The 10,770-nt window shown below is 48.4% G+C and overlaps 1 protein-coding gene across 1 annotated transcript in view; it reads right to left on the reverse strand.

Annotated features, from left to right (window-relative positions):
- Positions 1 to 10,288, reverse strand: part of LOC105188411 (uncharacterized) — a 62,976-nt gene extending 52,688 nt beyond the window's left edge. The window contains exon 1 of the mRNA XM_011149840.3: positions 10,040 to 10,288. Coding sequence (XP_011148142.1) covers positions 10,040 to 10,109 — 70 coding nt within the window. The 5' untranslated portion in view covers positions 10,110 to 10,288. The remainder of the gene's footprint in view (positions 1 to 10,039) is intronic.
- Between the last annotated feature and the right edge of the window lie 482 nt (positions 10,289 to 10,770).

A 10,770-nucleotide genomic window follows, 5' to 3' on the forward strand; every position in this document is an offset into this window, starting at 1 on the left:
GAGACGGCGAGAAGGAAAAATTAAGAATGTCTTATTAAGCGCGACATGAAGAGCCCGTAGAGAACGAGAAAGAACCAAGTTCAATATTTGTCGACTACTTTTCAAATATGAAGTCGTGTCTGGAATGGTTCTTACAAATTATCGGCTTATTCCGTCCTCGAGCTGAGCACTTGGCGCGCGTTGAGTCGTTTCATGTCGTATGCAAAATTTTTCATCCAGACGAATTGAAAATAAACATCTCGCGATTCGCTATGCTCGTACACTAGGGGAAAAAATTTAGTATCTCTAAGAAAACTGTTTAGTTGAGGCACTTTTTAATAGCGACCAAATATCTTGTTTTATATAACAAAATATTTAGTTGTCTCAACTCAATATATTTTTCTGTTTTGTTCTCTGGACCAAATGATTTTGTTCTTAGACTTCATATGTAAAAATTAAGCATTTTAGTTATTTTATCCATAAAAATTACATAATAACGAAATATTATTTTACATAAACTAAAGTAATGCTCAATGGATACTACGTATTTTGTTTTTCTGTGCACTAAAATTTAGATTTTATATATTAAGAAAAAAATTATAGTATTTTTAGTAAAATTCATATAGTTAAAGCTTTTTGATTGCTATAACAAAAGTATTACGTTATACGAACAAACAAGATATTTGTTTACAGAAACTAAACAGTTTTGTTGGGCATATTTTAACCAAATTATTTTATTATTACAACAGAATTTTGGTTCACGCAACAATACATTTTTCCTAGTGTATATATGACATTCGAGATCACGCTGATATATAACGTGTTCCTTGTGTTTATTTCACTCATAATATACAAGTACTAATTAGTAATTATTCACAAGACGCGCGAAGGAAATGTTTTCTGTTTTCTATAACGCATCCGCTGCGTACACGCGTACACGGGATGTAAAGTAAACATTTTTAAGCCGCTTTATTATTATGGATTTTACAGCCACGTCGAACGTAATGTATAATATCGCCGCTGGTACGATTACTAAAAATTCCCCGTTAAATAAAAGTGAAAAATGTATTTAATCTCTCTGTTGCGGAAAATTCGTGAAAAATTAGCGGCGTTAGTACGGCGATGATCGATGAAGCTCCGTCGGTGCTCTTTGCGCGCGTTTCGTATGCACCGGCGCTACTCGTTTGCCGCATCTGCATATGCGCGAACGTACACACCCTCGATATCGCATTATGTTACGAGCAAAGATAACAAGCCGTTTTTTAATCCTATCGACTGACTGTTTATTCCAGTGAAAACGAGTAAACGCCGGGAAATAAGCGCGTTTTATTGAATAACAAATTATGACTCGGACGCGCGTGACCGATAAACTCTCGGCCGTCTTTATCCGGCCATTCTACTGATTCGAACGCCCCTCCTTGGTGAAATAGTTTACTGCAAATTGAAGTGGATTATTCGCAGAGCCGATTTTCATTTCGGCCTCCCTGACCCCCTTCTCGTTTTCTCACTCTCCTCCTTACTCCCGGTTCGCCTTTCTCTCACTCGCTCGTCCGCGACGAAGGAGTGATATCGCTGTTTGGGAAAAGGATTTCAGCCGGAAGTAATGGTAATCCCGAGCGATTCCCTTTCAAATGTGGCTAAAGTTCCGTAGGAATCAGCAAGGGCTTATCGGGGTTATGACACTCGAAGTCCCTGTTACAATCCGCCTCTCTCTCTCTCTCTCTCTCTCTCTCTCTCTCCCCCTCCTTCTCCCCTTCTCTCTCCTCTGCTCCTTCACTCCGCTCCGTTCTCTTACTCCCGCAACGTCGTTTTCCATCCTAAGATCCCCAGCAACGTTCTCCCCGTTCCATCGGCCACTTATCGGTCCGCCACTGCCGCGGTTTATATTTATTTATGAATTCCGGTCTAGAGCGTGCGTCTCAATAATAATATCGTAACGATCACACGCGGGAGTCGACCAAATCCTGCCAGAACTCAAAATCCCGTTGAGAGACGCGAGTTACGGGAACGAATGGCGACCGGATTCATCCGGCGGATTGCCGTTCTCTCCGATTGCGACGATCAGATATTGGCTCTTTCTCTTCTCCCTCTCCCTTCTCTCGCATGATGATTTAGATGTATTGCAGATAAACTCAAAATAGGAGGCGCATATTTTTTTCTCACGCGTGTCAGAGAAATCTGAAAGCGATCAATCTTTCTTCCGGAAAGGAATTGGTTCTACCGAGGATCTCTCCGAATGCATTCGACCGTAAATCACTTTTAATATCGTGAAACTTTTGTTTAAAATGTATCATCGTGCGTAGTTTATCGTCTCGGCGATATTCGATCAGAATGAAATATGTCGAGTTTTAACTTCGGAGGGAGGACGTTGCGAACCTTCTCCCCGGACGCGCTACACAGTCGAATGCTTATGAAAAATGAAAGGAGAAAAAAAGCAAGAGCAAAGGAAGGAGAAGGAAGAGAAAGAGAACGCGTCTTTCGTTTTCGAGTGTGCTCCGTATGTGTGTCCGTGGCTCATCAAAATCATAGAGAAGCAGTTCTCTATAAAAATAGCAGAAACTGTCGTAGCACTCGGGACGATTTGTTTGGATAGGCAGTGAGATCCTTTTCGACGGAGCGAATTGCTCGCTTCAGCCCCGCCGAGCACTGCGAGGCATTTTATCAAAAGTTTAATACAAACGCTAACTTTCTTCGTTATTCTCTTCCTTCCTTCCTTCCGTCAACGTTATTCTCGTATAATGAGGGTCGGGGGAGTATTATTTTACGGAAGACACGCTCTTATCGCTGCCGCTGCGCTCGCGATAAATCGGCCCGAGCACATTGTGCATCGCGCCACGCCTATACTTCGTTCGAGAAGAGTCCGACCGTTTCTTCGTCGACCGCTTACACACATACACGTATACACAGCCGCTCACCCACACACGTATGCAGCGTGAACGAATGCAAAGATCAAAATAATTTGCAATTAAGTGTGGCCCGTGTGGAATAGATGCGCGCGCTGGAAATAAGCGGCAATAAGCGCGAGAAATGGAAATATGTATGTGTGCGATAATTCGTGTCGTCTTGAGGACGTCGAAGGATTACGAGTCGAGGAAGAACGAACTGCTGCACGAATCAAGTCACGGCCGGTTAATATACTAGCGTAAAATAGCGCTCAGGTCGAAGTGAGAAAATGGATCGTTAATCTCGTCTTATTTGCAAACTCGTTAATGGAAAAATAAAGCACGTCCCTCGCGCGTCGCGCATAAACTCGTAATTGGCGCTCGAAGCGCTTTTATGCGATAATTAAAGAAGAGGAGCTAATCAGTCTTCTTCGGACGCATCCACCGTGACAATTGATAACGCGATTATATACGTTTATTGACGACGGATTAAAGTGAGATTTTTAGATTTGAGATCGCTCGCTAGCACGCGCGCATCGTCACTCGCATGAACTGTAAACCGCTCGTATCGTTGCCGACACACGAAACACATTGTGCAATTCGTTTCTTACATACAGGTATTTTTAGCCAATTTGTCCCGTTACAATCGAGAGCCGGTAATTAGCATTTAAAGTACTTTCGCGCGGTAATTAAGCAAGACGTTAAACGTTACTCGGGGAACTTATTAATAATCGGTTCGAAGCTTCGATAATCAGGGAAATTTAATTACGACCATCCATTCAACGGACCTTTGCTCGAACTTTCGCTGTGCACCTCCGTCTCTCCTTTCCTCTTCTCTAATTTTTTTCGTAGACTTGCTAAGCACCTTCTCCTCTCCTCTCTACTCGCTCGCTCGCCTCGCGCGTAAACGATGCATTAACCCTCTCTCTCGCTTATATAACATCGTAATAATCGTTCTGAAATTTTACGATAAGTTTTTCCCGGGGTCAAAGGAAAAGAAACGAACACGTTTCAATTAGGTCTTAATTTCCCTTTGATTGGCTCGCGAAAGTATTCATAATGAGAACATAGCATGTCCAGCATGTCTCTTTTTCTTCAACCCGATCGTTCGTGACACACGTGCGTTATTATTTCGAAATATTCGTGAGTTTCGTGTATACTTAATAAACTCGTTCTTCGCGTTTAGCTCATATCGTCGGCGTTTAAAATGCTCCTCTGCTATATAATTAAAGAAGATGTTAAGCGCATCGCCCGAGGAAACGATCAATAATCGTTTCGGAGCTTCGATATTCCCAGGAATAAGGTTTAATTACGATCATCTGTCTGATCTTTTGCCGCAAACTTCTGCCGTACTCTGCCGACACCTTATTTTCTCATCGCAATTCCTATTCCCCTCGTTTCTTGCCTCACACGCCCGACAGCCGCGCGATACCGTAATGACTTGGTTATCATGCATGTTTTATCGTCGAGTCGCGATAAAAAATGCGATTCAAGTGAATCGCGACGAAACTCGCGTCGCGCCTGCCAATCGACGTCGTCGAATGTGAAACACGTTGTACATGTGTTCCCTAAATGCGTTGCTAAAGCGCGCAATTATTCACGAATATTCGGGCTCGTAATTAGCATCTAAAGTGCTTTAACGCGGTGATTAAAGAAGACGTTAACTACGTGTCGTTCGGTAAATTTACTAGTGGTAGACTCGTTAGATTGGGGTTACGATTCTCCCTCCCCTCCCTCCCTCCCTTTGGCGAGCCTCGAACCTAAACTGCTCGACTCGCTCGAGGTTCTGATCATTGACTGCGTAATTGTTATTGACACCTTGCATTCCGACTCCGTATGATCGTTCTGATCAACGCGATATCTTGCGAACGAGCATCTCGCCGAACATTTCAATAACTCTTGGATATGGTTCTTGATGTCGATTGCCGGTCACGTGTGAATAATTATTATCGAAGATTTGTTGTCGTTATTATCCTAACAAAACGCGACGGCTCGATAATGCATGGACTAATGGTAAAAAAGTGTGCGAGTCGCGCGCTCACACGTGTACACACGTGAGTTCCACGGGCGCATTTGCCGCGGTGCTTCATTCGCGTTTAAATTGCTTTTATGCGATAATTAAAGCAGGTATTAATCGTTGAACGAGCAGCTTATTAATCTCTTAATGGGCGAAATAATTTCCCGTCGGCGGGGGGGGGGGAGAGGGGGCCGGAGGGAAATGGCACGTTCATTTATATTTAACGGGGAAGCTTGTTTACGATAAAAATTAACGCGACTTTATCTCCCGTCTCCTCCACCCGCGTTGAGATCACTTCCGCGCGGCTGATTTATCAGAAAGGAGAGGAAAGGAGAACTAAATAAATAAATGTTTAATTCCGCCTCAAGGTGAAGGTGGATGGATGATTAATAATCCTGCCGAACGTTTAAATCGCGACGGTAACATTTCATTACACAATCGCGCGCGGGCGACAGACGGAGTTATTGCAGCGCGACGTCAGCTTTTACTTTCTTATCGTTTGATCGACTCCCCGCGCGCGGCCTCGTTTTATCGTTCAGACCTTCGGTCTGGATCGTCCGCTCGCGCAACTACACGATATCTTAATAACGCGAGATATACGTTCCCTACTCACGGTCTCAGCGAAGCGAGTCTAGATCGGAAGACTAGTTGGCTGAACGTCGGATCTCCGGTAGTAAAATACGCGGCTTAATTGCTTAATTTCTCACAGTTAAGCCCGCCCTGCCCTCCCCCTCGTTCCTCACATCCCGCTGTCAGCCGCTTTCCCCTCCCCCGCCATGCGCGCCCGTTCCTTCGTAGCCACCCACCGTCGAAGAACAAAGGCGTGTGCCCGTTACTTTAGTCTTTCTTACTTTTGCACCCTCTATCAGCGTTACTTGCCGCGTGACACTTTAATTATGCCGCCGCGAAAATCGGACGAAGGACACGAGAGAGGATGCGCGTCGGCGAGAAAGACAGCGGCGGAGCAGGCCTTTTTATCCGTTCCGCGGCGATTTTAATTAACCGAACCGCACACATACAGAGAGAGAGAGAGAGAGAGAGAGAGAGAGAGAGAGAGAGAGAGAACCATCACCGGACGAGATCGCGCGAGACGCGCGATAAAGCGAGCGAGACGAGTCGTGACTTTAAGCCGACGCCGGATCAGGAAGAGGTTCTCTCCCCGAGAACTCTCCGACGTAATCGCGCGATCACACGCGGTGAGGCGTCGTATCTCTCGTTTAAATGTCGTGTATTTGCTCGTTTCCCGCTCAGGTCTCTTTACACAGACGGGACTTTTTATGCAGGCTTTTTGTGACGTCGGTGAAGGGAGGGGAAGGTATATCTTCTTTCAGCGCAGAGTCGCTGACGAAAATTGCGGCACGTATTCGCGTGGGAGAACGAGGGGAGGGCTGCTCGATGCGACTCGCGTGCAAAGCACGCGACGTTGACGATTAGCGATGACCGCGCGCGGAAGCGACGCGATATTGTCGCGCATTTTAACGTGTCCGCGTGACATCGTAATAAAAGAAGCAGCCGTGTTGCAGTTTTGCGCGCACCACCCACGATCGTCGAACGCGGCGCGGCGGGAGACTCGTCTATAAAGTGCGGCTGCACGCGCGATTCGTGCAGCCGCAACGATCGCAACGCGCGGAGGAGACGCGGCGCACAGCGTCGTCACACACACAGCGAATGAATAGTTAACGGCTTGCGTGTATCGGAAGCAATCGGCAATCACATTCCGCACACAGGCGTGTGGTCTGAAGGTATACACATCGTCGAGACATCGCGCCGACGTATGTTTCCTCGCGCGCGGCGGTAAAATCGTCGTAAAATTTTCACGATAAAGTCATTTCCTCGCAAATCGCTCCCCTTCGTCCGACACTCCCGTCTTGATACGAATTTACGCGATGGCTCTCGCCTTCGAATCTCCCGTCGTATCTCACGAGAGATCTCTCGGCGGTGGACGCGCAGATTTAAACGAGAGGCACGAGGGATATTTTCGACGTTTCGATCTCTCGCGACAGCGATCTCTCTCCGCCTCAGCGGAATCCGTGCGTCGCGGTCTCACGCTTGTGCGAATTCGCGCTACCTGCTTCCCGAGCGTTAACCGAGTGCTCGCTCGCGTGTTCTTCCGTCGATTAAGGTACACACATAGTTAGCGATGCCGACAGCGGTCACTGTACCGGATCGGATTATGAAAATGTCCCGTCAGGGGTTTCGACGTCGAACATAATGGCAACGCGAGATTGGACGAATATCGCGCAACAGATCCGTGTAAGATAACGGTAATCAGATTAACATCTTCCTTATTCGGCCGTCGACGAGCGGTCTCGACGACATTTACATAGCGTCTCGTATATCTCGCTCGAGAGCGTTCCGTATTGTTAATTTCTCCCTCCTCCCCCCTCCTTACTCTCTCTCTCTCTCTCTCTCTCTCTCTCTCTCTCTCTCTCTCTCTCTCTCTCTCTCTCTCTCTCTCTCTCTCTCTATCTTTCACTGGAGGCGACATCGCTATCGGCGGGCGACGGTACACTTCGGAATCAATATCGGCTTCTTTTCACGGATCTGCGCGGCGGAGAGAGTTAATTTTCCAGCGCGTTTTCTGCGGCAAATGGCGTGGATGTGAATAAACGGCTCGTTAATAATTTAAATCAAGTAGCGCGCGCGCGCATGGTCCTCCACTCGTTAATCTTTCTCGAACCGCCGACCGAAAGAATTCACCTCCGGCAAACAAGTTTTCTCATATTCTCACGGCTCAGCGGGGTGCCGTTTTTCTCACGTGATTTCGCGCGATTCGCATAAAGCTATAGCGGCTACGACGCGACCGTGCCACCGGTGCGTCCTGGCGAATAAATTAAAAACGGGCGATTTTCTATATTACGCGGATAACTTGCGAGTCCGTAAAGATCCTGTGCATAAGAAATTTAGTAAGTTCGCGGGAGAATCGTTTCTTCTACGCGGCTTAATAGTTCCGACGACTGTCACACTTCAGCGGGAACGGCTGCGACGCCGGCTGTAGTTTGATTAACGTTTACTGCGTTACGAAGTCGACGGTGGTAGAAGTGAGTTTTATATGTTTCCTTTTCGCTGCAATTTAAATTCGTAGCGTCACGTCGTGCACGATCGCTCCCTCCGTTTGCCTCCCCCCTCTCCCTCTCTCTCTCTCTCTCTTTCTCTCTCCTTCACTCACTCCCTCCCTCCCTCCCTTCCTTTCTCTCTCTCTCTCTCTTTCTTCCTCTCTTCGACACGACTCGATCGATTTTTCAATTTCGATAAGAATTAAAGTATCACAGTCACTCGTCAATTATTAAGACTGAGCGACGATATTATTAAACGATAGCGAGATAGTAGACAAGTTTCGAGCGAGCCATTAAATTTTGAAAGAGCGGAGCGAAACTTCTCGACTTTACGGGTTAATAATCTCTCCGTAAGGAGGCACTACGGTTGATTAAGTACAAAAAGTAAGAGTCTCGAAAAAACAAATCGTGATATCGAAGTGAGAGCTCCTCATGATTTATTTTTCTTCGCACGCGAGCTTTTCAGACGACTTTTATTCCGGACACTTTTCCGCCGACGTGCTTTCTCTCCTCTTTCCCCCCCCCCCTCTTCCCCATCTCCTCGCTCTCTCATCTCGACGCCGCGTAAGAACTAATTAGATGGTCCGTTTCAGCGCCGTCGTGTCCCCATTAGAAAGCGCTTTTTGCTCTTGCGCCGCGGTTTTTAAAGACTCCCTAGGCGAATGGCTGACGAGTTCCGCCGACGTGACCCTGTACGTGTCGCCTTTTGTCAAGCATATCTGCTTCGTTAGCCTTGGTCCCCATCCGCGCGTACGCTCGCTCTCACTCGCTCCCTATAATGCGATTGAAACTTCTCGTTTTTTTCGTATCGCGCGGACTTGATTGCCGCGGACATACGCGCGACGCGCTACACGACTCGCCTTTCGCCTTCCCTTCCACCGGCCATTTGCGCCTTCGTCTCGCTAAGACGATACAAAAGATGCTCAAATCCTAACCGAAGACCGGTCGGACCCCCAGACAAAAGGACGGAAATCGCGTGACTCGCTAGTTCCGACATACCGATCTTTCGACATAGAAGCTGTTCGCTCCGCTAGTTTTTCTCAGGTCGCACATCGCGCCGCCGCCGCCGCCGCCGCTCGAAAGAGAGGATCGACGGGACGAGAGGCGCGGTCATCGAACGGGGATCACCCTTACGGTACGCTCACGAAATCGAACGACGGAAGAACTTCTCCCCCTCCCTCATATCCTTTTCTTTCCCAGTCCCAATCCCCGACCACTGGCTTTTATAGGGTTTTCTCAAGCGAAGCGCGACTCTCCCCGGCTCAGACTCTATAACCGTTCTCTTGAACCTCGGCCCTTACGAGAGCCGTGATTCTCTGGCGCTCCGGCAATGAAATTGCCGCGCTCTGCTTTGTTTAAGACATCGAGAAAGTTGGCCCGAGTCAGCTTCGTTCTCCTCTGTTCCGGCTATCGCGTCTCAGAGATTTCGTCTAAAAATATAATCGTTTCTCGAGCTGGCGCGGTAAAATTCACTTCGTTTCATTTTTACACTCTCCGTGCGCGAGCTCGCAGGGAGGAGGTGAAAGCGATGATTGTTGAGAAAATACGCATACTTGTCACGGTGAATCGAACTTTCGTTGCGCGTTTCGATCGCGGTCGCACTGGTGGGACTATTAGCTGGCTTCCGCAGAAAACCCCGTAGCGCTTTCGTCCCCTCCTCGCGAGTTTCTGTACGTAAAAATGTATCTTAAATCCTTTTTCTTCTGCTTTCGATTTTCCTAGCTTCGAGATTAATTTTGTCGTCTTGCTTGTCACAGCGCGCGATTTACGTCGCGATCGACGCGAATTCCCGTGGCTTTCGCGATCCGCGAACGTCGCACGCAGCACATAAGCGAAATTTCACGATCGACCGATCGCGCACAATCGCCGCCGACTTGACTCGTCGGGCTGTGCGAATTTCCTCGGCCGTTCACCGAGTGAAAGCAAGTTTCGGGGGGCGTTCTCGTTTTCTTTATCCCCGTTCCGAACGGCATGACCGCGGGCTTTACGAGCCCCGATTCCAGGATTAAAGGGGCTCCGGTTTAGGGGTAGACCGGAGCGGCTGCGGGTTAGGTCCATCCGGGAGGGAGAGATCCGTGTCTCACTGTCGCGCGGCTGTTTCTTACCGGTCACGGCGACGAGAAGGACGCAGAGGAACGTCGCGGAAAGCGTAGGACGCGCGGTATCACTTCTCATGATGCTTCGGTTACGCTCTCTCGTCGATTACGCACTCATATACACGCGCGACGTGCTCATTCAATCACCGGTCACAGGTCAGCCCTCATATCAAATCACTTTCAGGCGCCGACGAGATCCGCAGACACCAGCGGATCCATTGACGCGTTTCTTTCTTCTTTGCCGGCACTGCACTATGTGTGTGTGTGTGTGTGCGTGCGTGTGTGTGTGCGTGCGTGTGTGTGTGTGTGTGTATGTGTGTGTATGTGTGAGTGTGTGTGTGTGTGTGTGTGTGTATATATCCTCCGATAGATCGTTCCTGCTGCTTTTTCCTCCCTTACGATCGTGCAATGCGTCCTGATGCGAATGAAGAAGAGCCAAACGACTCGCGAACTCGCGCGCGATTTTTCGTGACCGGACAAGCCGATCGAGGGGTCGCGCTCGGCCACCGCGAGCCCCCCTTGCGATGCCTCGCCGACGATGGCGCGCTGCGCGTCTCAGGGCGACGTAATGTGAAAGGTTTTCCGGTCGACGTACGAGCGGCTACTGAAGCTCCCGCCGCAAGCACGACGAGCCTCCAGTGCGTCGACTCCGTCGTGCACCCGAAAGCTCATTCTCTGACTCGCTCTCTCGCGCGGCTCCGCGTCACTCTCGCTCTCCCGTCCGCTCGTCGTGCTCTCTC

Source organism: Harpegnathos saltator, unplaced genomic scaffold (genome assembly GCF_003227715.2).
Source record: "Harpegnathos saltator strain DR-91 unplaced genomic scaffold, Hsal_v8.6 scaffold140, whole genome shotgun sequence".
Taxonomy (NCBI): domain Eukaryota; kingdom Metazoa; phylum Arthropoda; class Insecta; order Hymenoptera; family Formicidae; genus Harpegnathos; species Harpegnathos saltator.